The sequence below is a fragment of the Centruroides sculpturatus genome, unplaced genomic scaffold (assembly GCF_000671375.1).
Source record: "Centruroides sculpturatus isolate CEXI.00-Female unplaced genomic scaffold, Cexi_2.0 scaffold580, whole genome shotgun sequence".
Taxonomy (NCBI): domain Eukaryota; kingdom Metazoa; phylum Arthropoda; class Arachnida; order Scorpiones; family Buthidae; genus Centruroides; species Centruroides sculpturatus.
Window position 1 is genome coordinate 190,828 of NW_019384668.1, and position 16,316 is coordinate 207,143.

Here is a 16,316-nt window from a genome sequence, read left to right on the forward strand (position 1 = left end):
AATAGTTTTAAATTAAAAAAAAATTAAAATAAATAAAATTTTAAAAAATAATAATAAAAACTTTTTTATTAGAAATATATTGTTATATATTTGCTTATTTTCTTACATATCTATACTTTTCTGAGAAATCTTTCCCATATTTCTCAATTTGAAAACTCAGATGCATTGAACTCTTCGGATACTATAGTAGATGCATTTAGTTACAAATATACAAACTCTTTTCAATACCGATAATGGTGGATACTCACAATAAACGATATCAGCTAACGTGTGCAAGGGGTGTTTCTTACAGCAGCCCAGCTTATTTCAATAGAACGCACTATATCAACTGCACAATGGCAGGTTTCAATAGCAACAGTTTCAATAACAACAAATAGAACTTTTCCTTGCAAATAAGAGATCCCAAATATACAATCGGACCCGTAGAATTCAACTTTTGATTTCTTCCCAATTTTTAAGTTCAACTTATTTTCTACCCAAAATGTTATTTATAATAATAATATTAATAATAATAATAATAATCTATATTCGTTATTTGTTTTCTGTTGTGGAATGCAAACTTTTATTTTTACAGGAAGAGTTTCATTGAATTGCCAAGATCTAAATATTGAAGTTTTTAAGCCTTTAATCCAACTCTGCTTGCAATTTTGTATAAAATTCGACCGGAGAGTTAAAGAGATTTACAATTGGATAAACAAATCCATTTAATTCAACATTGTAATGAAAACAAGAGTTTAATTAACTGAAGAAATGATCAGTGCACAGACTAACTTCAATTTTCAGTTAACTAAATTTTAAAACATTGTTTTGTTTCTTTTTTTTTAAACTACGCTTATACGATAACAACGAAATGCATAACACTTCGGAAACTTTTATCATTTAGTATATAAAAAGTGTTTTATACAAGTGAGGAAATTTAAGCTGCAAATAATTTTGTTGCACTTTTAATTAAAACTATAAAATGTTTTACATAAATATGACATCTAAAATCATTTAACTATAAAAATTAAGTTATCATAAAGTAATTAAACTTTTTATAAATTCGAGAACTTTAAATTAAAGTAATTTCCTGAAGATTAAATCCAATAATCTTTCATATTTTTATAAAAATAAATTTTAAACTTTTTTAAATGTAAATGATAAATATTAAAATTTCCAATAATTTTTTCATCAGAAAATATTTAAAATTTATTTTAAACAATTAATGTTAACTCAAAATATTTAAAATAAATTTTAACCTTAAATATTAAATATTTATATAAGAATAATTATTGCCATTAAATGAAGCTGAAGTTTTATTTATAAACGATATAAGTAGGATAAATGTACTGTACATAATTTTTTTATATTGTTTATTTGACAAAAAAAATTAGTGAAAAATAAAAATAAATTAAGGAATTTAATTTTTAAAATAGCATTTAATTATAAAATAAGATTTTTTATTACCAAGTTAAATAAAGAAAGAATAAATTTTAATGTTTATAATAAATGTATTTATTATAAACTTTTTTTAACAGCAATAGNTAGTAAAATAATTTTTAAATACAAATTATAATATATTTAACTAAACATATTATAAATTATATTATATTTTAAATTTTTATTATATTGTTATATAGGCCTAATAAATAATTTGAAAGAAAATTCTTTAGCGAAATATCCAATTATTTCCTGTATTAAATATAATTTGTTAATAAATATTTAAATTTCATGATATACAAAATCAGTAAATGGTAAAAATAAAAATATTAATGTTAGAATTTTATTTATTTATTAAAAAAATGAATCGATAAAATGAATTATACTCTATTGAAATTAATATAATAGGATGCCAATTTAAATAATTCGAATAAAATTATCATAAGAATTTCGGAGACAATTTATTTTCATTTAATATTGAAGTTAATAAAATAAATTTTAAATCTAAAAATCTTTAAATAGTAATAAGCTTAAAATCATATTTAAAATATAAATGATTTAGACTTATCTGTTAGTATACGAAACGAATATAGATTAATATTTTTCTAAATACTTTTAATGCTTCCAAATGCGACTAAAAGCTTTTTACTTATCTTTAGATGTATAAATTTATTAAATTTTAAAAATCATGCTACAGTCGCGAAAAAAATACACTGCTTCGTATTAAGGTGTTTATATCTCGCGAATTGTTTTAATATTTATCACAGAAAAAAATTTCTTTTTATTTGCATTCCGCGAAGGTAAACTGTGGTTGCATGTGCTGACATGCTTAATGGTTCCTTTTACACAAACAACCGAAAAGGCAAACAAGTCTACCCCAAGCACTGACTTTGTCTACGATGATCCGATCTTTGTGAAGAGAATTGCTTTAAAAGAATTATCAAATTACTTTCTGATGAAAAGTTTTCCGGTATTTTCAATTTTACACATTGATCGTATTACTTGGTAAGAATAATGCTTTTTCATAAACATTGAACGCTTGTGACAAATTATTTCCAATTTCCTATTTTGCTTCTCCTTTTCATCGCTTCAAATACACGGAAATATTTTTATTGAACACGTCCGACTTCCCTTACAAATATAATTACTATTTTTTTTTAATAATAAAACATCAATTTTTTGAATAAAATTTGTAAATATCGACACAGTGTTAATTTGAAAATCCAATTTAAATAGTTCTTAAAATTAGAATTTTTTATTTCATCTGATAAGTCAAAAAATAATAATAATTAAAAAAAACTCTAATATACTAAATATATCAACAAATTCACGACGTTTGTAAATACACAGTAAACGTTAAAATTATTTGTAAGCTAGTGTATTATTTGTAAATTATATAAGGAGATGTAATCTTTATCCAATAAGTAGGCTACAGTTTTCTATCCAGTAAGCGAAACTCGTTCAGTAAATAACTATTTCCATCCTCAGTTCTATTAGACACGATCTTTGACGCCGCTATACACTTCATTTACGAATGTTATGTAAAAGCGTATTGTTTTACACGACGAATCACGTAACAACAGATGTTGGCGTGTTAACTAGTAATATACAGACCAGAGATTTAGAGAATGACAATCATAATAATACTCATAATTACGATGTTTTTCATGCATTCGTGTCAGTACAAACGCTATGTTATAACCTGATAACTACATTTAGACGGTTCTTCCATTTCCGTTTTCTTTTTCCTTAATTTTCCTATATTGTTCTAGATCTATAACTAGTTTTCTTAAGTACTAAATTTCTCTTTAACGATCGTAAACGTGTCCGATAGCGACAGTCACATGACAATGGCAGAGATAGGGAAAACGTAAGGGAAGAAAAAAGAGAGGAGAATGGCAGACTGGTATAGCCACCTTCTTTCAATCACAATATACAGTCGCTTCACGTAGATTCGACCGTATTCTAACCGAGTGAAGCCAGTAAACCTATCATCAAGAGCGTTTGGGAAGGCCGAGCGTGTCTGCACGTAGGTGAGGTCTACCGGGCCTACTGCAGATTCGCTATTCTACTGCTAGACACACATATTGAGCTTATATTACATTTCCTGACGAAGTCCGAAGATGACACGTTGGGGAAAAATGTGTTTTTGCTATCTTTCGATTTTGAACTTGTCTCTCACGTGGAATGTTACTGAACGTGAAAAGAAAATTTTGCAAAATTTAGGAACCGTATATATACACTATATTTTCTTTTGTTTCTTTCAAAGCAACCATTAAGAAATTAACAACATAAAAATCTCGTATCAGAGAAGTTTTAAAAAAATTTCAGAAAACTGTTAACTGTTGAATTATAGAATTTTATTATTTCCTGTAAGGTTACTCGATACTTTAATAAATAAATTTAGATAAAAATAAAGATAAAATAAATCAATAAATAACATTAACCTTTTGATGTTGTTTATTTTAAATCTATATTATATTCCCTACGAAGAAGTACTGTTTAGAAATCAATAATGTAAACAGAAAAATACGAGCAATTATTTATTGTGACATCGTCACAATGTCAGGCTGCAATTTTTAATCATATCTTTAATTTATATAATTTAAAATATATGCCCTCCACCTCAAATTAGTAGTGGCTTGTCCCTATACAACATACTTTTCCTTTAACAATACACTTGTGCCGGTCATCTAACACCTTTTAAGGCAAATTTTTTAAATTGAAATTTGTATCGGAAGTTCGTATACAGTTAACAGTTAGGGGCCTCCTGCCCCTAAACTTTCTATATCTGGTCTCGACTTTTATGTATCTAATTCAGTTCTCCAGATTAAGGAAAGACATACAGACAGCGACAGTGGAAATTTATAGGTCAGCCAAATAAAACTCATTCCGCTAAGGTTCAAAAATAATTGACCTATTAAAATTAATTTATAGAAATGTTTATATTATTTTATTATTTACAAATTTACCCTTTCCGTCCTGTGTGCACAAACAGGACCATTTTTCAGGCCTATTGCGACAGTCAGACCCACGATTGACCTGGCCTGGTGATGGTGACTGACCCCCAAAAATTTTCATTCTTTCGACCCCGTCTTGATTTGATCCTCCCCTCTGGAGTATCCTCCTGATCCCTTTCAAGTTAAGTGTTTTGACCAACCAAAAGATCAAGATACCACGTGATAGGGGAGGCTTCTCGTGTCAGGTAAACGCTGCTGACGAACCAATTCACTCTTACATGTTTATGGAATATAATCAATGAGGAATACATCTTATAAATCGATGTCTCTACTCACAATATATAAATTTATACATTTTTAAACACTATAGTATGGATACATAGATTTATGTGTTATATGGGAATAAATCTTAGTATCTCTACTTATATTACATAGCTTTATACATGTAAACGTACTAAAAGTAGAGATACATAGATATACCTGTATTTACAGATATAAATACTTTAGATTTATACACACTATAAGTGAAGATACAAGTGAATACAGGTATAAACCTATGCATCTCTTATAGTACATAGATTTATGCCTGTATAGAAAGATATAATTAATGAAAAACGTACCTTACAACAGTATTAAAGCGTAACATTCGTTTACCAAATATATAANAAAAAAAACAAGAATTTATTTGCTGTAAAATAAAATAAAATCGTATAAACGGCAATTTCGCAAACTAAATTTAAAATATAAAATTTTCATGCACCAGTATACACAAGTTTCTATCCAAATATGCCAAATTTATGAAGCTCGAATCTGGCGTCTTCTAATGTTAGAAAATTCTGAAAATATATTTACAATTTTTTGGGGTGAAAATTTTGTATGTCAAAAATTTTGATGCATCGTCTCTTTAGCTTATTCTGAAAGGTCTACAATGTTGACATTTGGCACAAATTCAGATTCGAGAATAATGAAAATTTTAAAAAGCCTAGTAAAATACATAAAAGAAAAAATTTAAATTTTTCAACAAAAATTTGAATAAAAAATTACACAAACTTGATAAAAATATTACGGGAAAAAAACGTGCTTGGAAAAGAGAATAGAAAAATCCTAAAAATTCTTACAATAATAGATCGTCACTCGAATACACGTCAAAATCTCAGTAACTAAGCTCTACATAAATCAAAATCCTTCTTTTATTACTATTGTTATTATTATTAACAGTAAAATTTTCTGTTTTCGAAATTATAATTGTCTTTCTAAACTTGACATCATGCAAATTGGAATAATGGGAAGAATATAGGCTATATATAAAAGTGTATTGATTGTAGACAAAGAACTGGCCTTGTAGCCTAAAACTCATTAAAATAAAGCAATTTAAAGTTCCGAAATAAATTTTAATTTATAAAAAAAAATTAATAACACCATTTAAGGATAATTTTTTTAAAAAAGGTTAGCTCATTATTATAGAAACTTTAATATAATTTAATGTTATATCCTTACGAGGTGATAATTTCATGATTTCTTGTCTCCTAATGTAATTTTTTACATCTCATATTCGACGAATATAAATCAATTTAAAAAAACTGCATTTTGACAACTACTGCCTATTAAAATAAAACATGAAAGAATAAAGCTGGTCCTTAAGTATAATGATCCTATATTATCTACAGCAATTTAAAGTAATCTAAGTATTATAATATAATGGGCTTAGAAAAGTCAAATTTAGCATTTTAAGCAGTAATGTGAAATATAATTTTTACAATTATATACAATTATAATTTTTATAATATTCACTTGTAGTTTTACTGATTTTAAAATGTAGTAAATTATATATACATATATAGGTCTATAAGTCTTAAAATATCATAATATGAATTTTGAACAATTTTTCTTCTTATATTTCTGACATAATTTTGAGAAGATAACTTCATCAATATTAAATTATGTTTATAATATAATTAGTATAATAGCACAAGACTATTTCTTAATTTTAACGATGGATGTACTGTACTTCCATACTGATCATTGATCATTTTTCTTTTTCTTTCTTCTATGGAAAGAATTCTTTTAGGTAAAGAAAGAATAAATTCTTGTGTTCCAAGAGAACTGAAAGTCATTGTTTCGATTATTTCGAAACAATGAGAAAATAAAAAGTCACGAAGAATCTTTTTACAGATGATAAAAACATTCATGAATTTTCAGTAATTTTTTTCATGCTCCTAGATACAGTAAATATCGAATAAATTTATAAAAATCGAGAAATTTGTATAATTAAAACTTTTACGAAAGTTTCGAGTGATTGCAAATTTAATTTTGTAAACATAGCCTTAAAATTTTATACATTTTTTTTTTCAATTTGTTATTATTATTATTCAAAAGTTTTATTTATTAATATTGTTATGAATCAATAATAATTTTTAGAAATACTTTTTCGTACATTACATACAATCTTTCGTGTTCGTTGGGAAGAAAAAAATTGATATAACTTTTACATATGTTTAAAATACGTTTGGAAGTTTAATAAATTAAACATTGTTCTATTTTGATTTAAAATTTTTTTCAAAACTTTTTACATTGAAAAAATTTTGAATTGGAAAGAAATATTTAATATCTTACACATAAACTGAAAACACTAACAAATGGAGTGACAGTGAGAAAACGAGAAAAATAGCAAACAGTCGATTTCTATCAAGCACTCCAATCATTTACAACGCTCTATTGAACTAATGGTAACCTCCAAACTTTAGAACAGAGAAGCATCTGGACAGATATAGGCTATCTCCCCACAGATGTTATAGGAGGGTGAAGGAGAAACGTGTGTTTTCACGCAGTGACGTGTTTATTTTGGGGGGAGTGTCGACTCTTTGTAAAGTGACGAGTATAATCTCCTACAGAATTTATTAAATCTCCTATTATAAAAAGAGGAGTGCGTATCGTTAAAAGGCTCAAATGCGCTAAAATTTCGTTTTCGAGTACAAACATAAAATAATTTAGATTGAACGTATTGTATATATTTATATTTATATTGCTGTAATTATATTTTATATTGATTTTTATGTTTGCAAATTTATTTCTAATTTTAATTCATAAAAGTTTCTTTTTGTAAAATAGAGATCTTATTTTTTCTTTGAAAAAATTTAGTCGAGATTTAAATTTTTAGCAATAGTTTTTGTTTCCATTAAAATCTCCGAGCGTCTTAAAAGGCTTCTATCAGCCAAATACTCAATCACGAGCGGATCAAGCGGCTCCCACACATGGAACAAGCTACTCACTATCTACATGACGGCTAGAAGACTAGACGTCGGTCTCCAACGGATCAGTTGTCATTCTGGAGGACCAGATAGCGTTACGAAATGACGGGGATTGACAGATATATGGGGCGGTAAAGCGAGGCGGCAGTCAACATCTAGGGTGGAAAAGGGACGCTATGAGCTAGCACCCCGGAGATTTAGTCATGGGAAGGAGAAACACATAAGGGAACGTGACGCATCACGCAATGCGTGACGGGGTGGCACGGGGAAGTGGTAAAGAGAAACCTTCATTTCGAATGCAGACTATCCCGTCTTTCGACCCAATTCTGTCGCCCCATGAAACAATGGGCGTGTCTTACAACCATAAATTTGTCACTCTTCGACTGAACGGAGATCCGGTACATTTATATATGGTTCGGCGACATCCTCATCACTTAATCATGGCCCGGTTTTATGGGTAGAGAACCGCTGCTATCAGAACTGTACTACAGCGGCCCTCGGGATTAAAAAAAGGACTTCGACCGGACTTTTTCACATCCGATGGCATCTTATAGAAGAGATTCTTTCCAGTTCAAGAAACTGCCACGCCTTTCTATGTGCGAAAAAGAACCTATCTCCCAGCTATAATCAATTTTGGATTTATGCTGTAAAAAAGATTAAAGTTATAGATCTAACGTAAAAAAAAACAAATTGTTACAATCGTAAATATCGATGCAATATAGAAAGCCTTATGAAAACCAGAAATTCATAGAAGAGATATTTCAAATTATAATAATAATAAATCTTTGTTTTGCTCTTATATAAATGAAAGAACGTCAAATTTAGTCTTCTAGATAGGCCTATAATCTATTGGACCATCAGGTTTATTGTGAACGCTATATCCGAAATCCGGTAGGGATAATAAAATGCTAACCTCCATTTTTGAAGTTACTTATAAAATCTATTGATAGGGGCACTTAACTGTCTTCCAACATTGAGACATTTCAGATAAAAGTTTAGATTCTTTCCGCGTCCAAGTATATTGCCTTCCCCTTCCTTCATAGCTCTGCCAATCGAAGGTTTCTCTTCTTCTAAAATATCTAAACTATTATTTATCCAAATCCTTTAATATCATAACATTTATCTAGTTGTATATTTAGAAATAAAAAAAGAAAAAATTTAATTTACTAAGTAGTCTTTACAAAGAATTACAGACGATTTAAAAGCTTTTCGTCGAAAAAAAATTCATTTAACGCTTTATATTTTCATATTTATATAATTTATAAAAATTGCTTAACAAGAAAAAACTTGTTTCTAATTTAAGAAAAAAAAATATTCTAAGATAGATTTAAAACACTAATCTTTTTTAGATCCATTATTGTAATTTGTTTCGGAATCGGGGACACGAAGATTATTTCTAAAGGGAATTAATTAAACTTTTCTAAAAGTTCCCCCTTCGGTTGAATTTAAGGATTGTCTTTATTCTTTCCATTAAAGAATGCTCAACCACAGAGATTTCAATTATCTTGACGTTTTATTGTAAAATCACTCGAACAAAACATTAAAGAAAACAAACAAATAACAAGAAGTTTAAATATGTCAAAAAGGAAAAACGATCTGTTTAATTTTTTTCGTGTATTGTATACGTAAAAATCGTTGGAATGCTTTAGATATTCCCTATTTTTGAAACAACTTATATACATTAATATACTGTATCTTCTATCATTAATAAGGATACTCAAAATCTTAGTGGAATTTGTTGAATATCCTTAATATAAACTACTTAATTAATAATAATTTATTTTAAAAATAATTTACTGAACTAAATTAAAAAAATGCATCAATATTCGGAACAATGTACTCTTTCAATTGCTACAAATCTTTTAATATGTAGATCATGTCTTTGTCTGTATGTAACGTTCTAAAAGTAATAATTAAGAATATAAAGGAGCAATAGACGTATTATATTCATTACTTGTTATTCTTTCTTTTAGCTTTTAATTCTTTATAAAACGTTAAATTAAAAAATATTCAACTAACATCGATGATTATTCAGAAGACCATTAACTCAATAGGCTTTTCTGGATATGTTTTAGTGTTTTTTTTTCCACCCTCCGCCTTTCTTTTCATTGAAAATAATAGGCTATTTTTCTCTTAGTGATTCATTTTAGAATCAATTTGAGTGAGTCCGAGAAGGAATACTCTAATGAATATACAATTAAATTAAAGTTGCAAGAATTAGAACAATGCTTCTTCAAAGTCAGCGAAACAGGATTTGCCAGAAGCGGAATGGGACGAAAATCTTTGATTTGGCTCTTATTTTATTCATTATTACCTCGTGTACAATTTTATGCAAGCATTGTCATAACATTACTGGAGAGTAGAATATTTTTCTATTCAAATTCATTTCTAAATAGTGTAGATACACGCAATGCTTCGCAACCTTGGCCTGGATCGATTGGAATTAGTCTGTTTAATGTTTTAAATAAAAACTTTATACATACAATAGTATCTAAGTATGATTAAATGTAGGAAACCCAGCTTATTAATGTATTTATCATCAAGATAAAATACTTATTTTTAGATTTTTATGACTTCCTCCCTTATCTTCTAGCATTCAAAGTACGCAATTATAACAAACACAAACAATATAACATAACGTTATTTATAATTTTAGTTACTCTTCAGGATTAAAATAGTTATAAAAATATTTTTTTAATATCTATCCCCGGAGAATAGAGGAAAAGTAAGTTTTCGATCGATCTTTTTTTCATTTTGACGTTCTTATCGATAATTTGCGTGTAAAAATTGTGCGTTTCGTCCCGAATAAACTCCTCTCTACCATCATCAAAAATGTGTTCCCCCTCTAGAAAATCCATTCACCTTACTTCCAACTAAAACACTACGGTAAGTGAACAGTTTCGATGCAGTCTCCTAGCAACGGTTACCATAGCAACAAAGTGTAGAGTCTATCAATCCGAAGGGAAGGATGGAAGTAATCGGGGGGTGATTCTTCCAGGCACACAAAATCGTTTTCTAGAAATTTCATTTTGAATCTACGGTGGAAAAGTGGGTAGAGGACGGGGGAAAAAGATACAACGGCAAAAGAGCGCATTATTGTTGCCTCGGAGATAGTCCACTCTTAGCCTGTTTGTTTGCACCACATATTTGTAATTCAATAATCAATTTATCCTAGTTGCTTTCTTAATGGATAAGATTCATATTAAACTTTACTGCTATGAGTTATATAAGTAATGAAATAATATATTTTCGATCAATAGATGGCGCTACGATTATTTAAAAAATCGATCATTAGATCATTTTTTTTCCAGTTAATAGTTCGAAAATAAATTTTTTTAATATATTTGAATATTTAAACAATTAAAAACTTTTTAAAAGCTAAAATTTTAAACATTTATCTTTTTATAAATAAGCGTATTTATCGAATTTTAATAATGCAACAATGACAAATTTAAAGGTAAAAATCTTAATTACTGATATACATTTTCGTACTTAATAATGTATTAGAAGTCAGGAATCGAATAGTTGAATACTTGTTAAAGTAAAAATTTTGGAAGAGGAAAATGTTGCTTGCGAAAACTATAAAGTAGTCGTAAACGAATCTGATCAATGGTAAAATTCCTCGTAAAGTATGCATCAAATTTTCTTAGAATGGAATCTGTTCTTTCGATATTCTAAGTAAATGGATTTGCTTTAAGGACAGTTCATAAATTCTTATATGCAGAGGATTATATGAGATCCACAAAAACAACCAACGATCTGTAATGCTAATAAATTATCCGATTACCAAGATTGCATCTTCGGAGGAAAATGATTCGTCTCCATTCTTCCCCATATGCCACATAAACAAATTCAAAAGCAAATAAATACAAGAAGAACTGAACTGGAGTGTTGCATGTTTTCTATCCATCTCGGCTACCAACAGCCACTTTAAATCTCCTAGCCAAATACCACAAGGGGAGGAAGAGCTGTAAGTGGAAAACCCTGTCCTCTCAGATGGATGTCGTCAGTCTCAGGTAGACTATATGTTAATTATCGGTCTGCAAAGTGGCAGCTCCGTGTTCTTTCCGTCCCCCAGTGCAGTACTGAAAACTTTATCAAACTTCATTACGAATACTGGGATGTTACGAGAAAACTTTGTATTGTAAGATGTGTCGGAGAATCCCAACGAGACCGCAGTCTTTACTCTTGTCTATTTGCTTGATCTAGTTTGTGCAATGGATGCGGGACGTTATACTACTTCAAAATTTAAACTGCTCTTTAACTTATAAGAATTAAAGTATGCATATAAATCGCTGATAATTATTAATAAATTTTTACGATTATCATCCTAACCAAGAAGATGTTAGTTAATAATTGTTCGCAAATCAAATATAAGTTTATAGGTCAAAAGGGAAATATATCAAAGGATTATTTTCCATCAATAATTTTAAGATGCTACTATTAATAATGATGTGGGAAGTATATACGCCAAAGGCAGAGGGCGGAACCGCAAATAACCATTCTGGTCATGGCACTGGCTACCGATGTACACTCGCACGGACAAGTGATTTATAACAGTTATAAAAATAGGTGTATGCTCGTGGCACCTGAGATAAGAAACTTGGGGTACAAGCAGTATGCTATCTCTTTACAAAAATTGCACTAATTATTTTAGTCCCTTTAATGTCTCTATCTAAATTGGCAAATCCAATATCGTTATCTATCTCGGAATTATTTTTTTAAAAATACGAAAAACGCGTAAAAAACAAAAAATATCTATAGTTTAATGATTATAATCAATATATTATAATTATCATTATAATATACTGGAGAATAAACTCAAATCATAATTATTCACACTTAATATAACCTGTTACTGTACTCTTTTCGACTTAATAGCCGGTTATTTTATCGAATTCTTAATGCAAATTTCTAATACAATGATAATGAAAAATTATAAATTTTTTCATTTATGAAGACATAACTGGTTTTAAGTAAAAATAGAAATTTAAATGAGATGAAATTTTAATATTTATACTTTCAATGTTTGATTATATTAAATTTAAATATTAATATATGGGTGGGAAATTTTGCTACGAATATATTTTCATGACAAAATGTTAACATGATCGTTCATTTATATATTTATAATTTATTATCCTAATAAATTTTCATCATATAAAATGTGCATTTATGCAGGGGGGAACTTAAAATTTAATTCGTTTATAAATTTTAGATTCAAAAAATAATCGATTTATTTATTCATTTAATTATTATTTTCGCATTTAATCAATGTAATATAAATAATAAATGAATTTTCATTTTAAAATATAATTATTGACAATTCCAATTTATTATTTCTGAATGAATTTTTAATTTTTATTGTTTTCCATTGTTTTTATTAAATAATTTAAAATATAATAAGTACACACTAGCATAATTCATTATTATTATATATTATTTTATAAATTAAAACTAGATTATTATTATGGAATATAATATTTTGAATGTAACTATATATGCGTTTAATGTAAATATATGTAAAAATTGTGTATGTATATAAATATATTTAATATAATATTGCTTATTTTCCTATATTAGTAAATACATTTTAATTAGAAATTAATATATAGACTATTTACTTAGAAAATAAAATATAAAAATAAAAAGTAAATAAAATTTTAATATAAAATAAAATAAAAATAAACAGTTATTTTAATTTGAATTAAAATTATAAGTAAATATTTTTAGATTTGTTATTTGTTACATATTATGGTCCTATATCTTTATTTAAAAAATAATAATAGGCCTAACAATAAATATCTGTTTATTTAAAAAGAAAATGTTTAAAATGAATAAATTATATAAATTACATATTTTTTTCACATCATTTGACTGAAGAAATAACATATTTCTTCAGTCAAATGATTTAAAATAAATAAATGTAATAAATATTGGATGACTTTAAAATTTTTTCTAAAATACAATTCGCGGATTCTCTTTTTATTATTATTTTTATTTACTGTAAATAGATAACAAATACTCACTTTTTTAATGTATCCCTTGTCGGTACCAACGAATGCTACAGTGTGTTGAGAGGTGGTAGTTGTTGCCACAGCAGTGACTGTGGTATTGACGTAAACAGCGGAGGCTACATTTGAAATAGGTACTGAACCATTGAGTTTGAGAGATTCACTGCAGAAACTCAAAATGTTGCCTCCCTGCCGAAGAAAAATCTGCAATCAGTTTTTATATTTTAGTTATTATCATCACAAATAAATAATAAACCTATTGTATAATATTACTAAATATAACTGGTCTAAATACAGAGTTTAAGTCAAGGATTAGTAGCTTTGATGAATTTACAAAACTATCGTAGGCTTAGTATTCTTGTTAGTCCAGAGAAATGAAGCGAAAATAATTTAAAATTATCAAGAACTATACGTTAAAAAAAGCATCGTTCAAGTATAAAATATGTATGTATAATATTTTTCCTTGTTTTACTAAAAAATGAGTTCTCTATCTCTCGTAAGGGTTCGATGATTTATTTGAATTTTGAGAATTTTTATGTTTATAACTTATTCTATGTTCGTAATCTCAAAAACCGAAAGTAAAGTAGATCTACGATAAATCACAATGATAATAAATTGCAATATCCTTCCATGCCTATCTAACTACGAAGCTTTAAAAAATATACAAAGGAAGACAATTCCGAAAAAAATTGAACATGTTAGTAAAGGTAAACTTAAGTTTTCGAAATATAGAAGTAGGGAATCATAAATAAAAAGAATTTTCGATGATGATAAACATTTATTTTTCTACCTATCTCTTTATGACATGTTTCTTCTTTTAAATCAACATTAAATAAAATTTGCTAAATTTAGAAGGACGTTCTATACAAACTATAACATTCTCCTATTTTATTCAGCCTTCTCCTTAATTTTAATTGACTTCAAATTTGAAAACTTTTAGGCTTATTCTCTTTTAAACAAAATTTAAATTATAATATAAATTTAAAATGTGTATTTTTAATATTCTAGATCCCTATATTATAAAGCAAATGTTGAATTTATTCTAAGTAAACATCAATCAAACAACTAAGTTGCATATTTTTATCCAAATTATCAATTTTTCTTAAATTTTATCAGAGGTGAAAGTAAGTGCAATTATTAAAATTTGTTAAACTGTAGCAGTCATATATATTTTATTAAGTGAAGAAATAAAGCAATGAATAATTCGTTCTGTCTATTTAAATGAGTTAAGTGATGAGAAGAAAAATAGCTATTTATTAACGCAGTTCATTATTGGGTTTTTATAGAATGAAGAAGGAGTAAATGAGCTGCTTCGATCAAAAACAGAATTGATTGGATCTTCCTTCCGGCATCATTCGAGGGTTTGTCAATAAGAGCAACCAACCGTTAAAGTTTTAAAACGAATTCGTGACCTCGCTATAGCCCGTCAACTTCGCAGACAAACTTGACAAGTCTCTTTAAAAAAAATAAAACTGAAGAAAACAACTACTACTCTTTTTGAAAGACAGGCCAACTGGAAGAAAAAAGCAAACACGATTTTCTCTGATCTATAACTTAATGTTCTGAATTCTTAATTATTATAAATCAAATAATTCATTTTATTCGTTTAAGTTAAGAATTTTCGACTATATAACTACTATTTATCTTTATTACTGAGTAACGAAAGTGTTTTATTAAAATAAATTTGATTTTTCTTAGTACATCTTTCTATGAAGAAAATTAAATTTATGGAAGTGCTAATAATGAAATATTAATATTATGAATTGTAAATTATATATGTAAGTTGGAATTTTCATTTAGAATATTTTTTTCTCGTTAATGTTAACAAAATCCAGATGTTACGCAGTTGTGCGAATATAAATAAAAGAAAAATTATCTTATTTCACTTATTTTTCACATTTAAGCAAGCAGGTGAAAAGCTGTTTTTGTATTAGTGTATAAAGAAAGGAAAGAGATGGGATTATTGTAGTAGTGTGCGTGACATCTGAGCATAAATCTCTTCCCCATTACTATGTGACACGTGCAGACTAAATACAGCAGTAGTTAATTACGAGCATGATTATAGACAGGTTGCCAATAGTTTTCGACGCCTTAATTTCTTCTATGCATAATATAAAACAGAATCAAGGCGTCAAATCCGCTTCGCAGAGAGAACATTTAACGCATCGTCTTCCTAATATTTCATGGCACAAGCTAATGAAATTCGTTACATTTGCCACACGCCATTAATTCGGTGTTTGGTCGTTGCTTTTACTCCTTCCCCTCGGGTCAATGGATCTGCTTGCTTCATTGCCTGACCTTTGAGTTTGTAATTAAACAGCCGAGGAATTTCGCCCATAAATGTGTTAAGATATTCAAGAAAAACCATACCGATGATTCTTAAATACTCTGCATTAATAGCAAGTTGCTACCCTAGCAATTCAATAATCGCTAAAACTTACAAAATTATTTTACCATTGATAACTTAACGTCAAGAAACGATATTAAGCGTGTAAATGGAAAATTTAATTCATTCCAATCTAAATTATATTTACTTCACGCACTCATTTTTTTAACGAATAAACTAATCCAAATTGCAATATTCTCATAATACTTTATTATATATTAGTTAAAACCCTCAAATATCTGCATTTATACAGTTTAATATGCATAATCAGGAACTCCTAAAATTTCTG

At 27.8% G+C, this 16,316-nt stretch overlaps 1 protein-coding gene across 1 annotated transcript in view; it reads right to left on the minus strand.

The window, feature by feature from the left end:
• The window catches only part of LOC111626676 (plexin-B-like), a 127,112-nt gene that overhangs the window by 19,957 nt on the left and 90,839 nt on the right, over positions 1-16,316 (minus strand). The window contains exon 4 of the mRNA XM_023370155.1: positions 13,657-13,845. Within this exon, the coding sequence (XP_023225923.1) occupies positions 13,657-13,845 (189 nt within the window). The remainder of the gene's footprint in view (positions 1-13,656; positions 13,846-16,316) is intronic.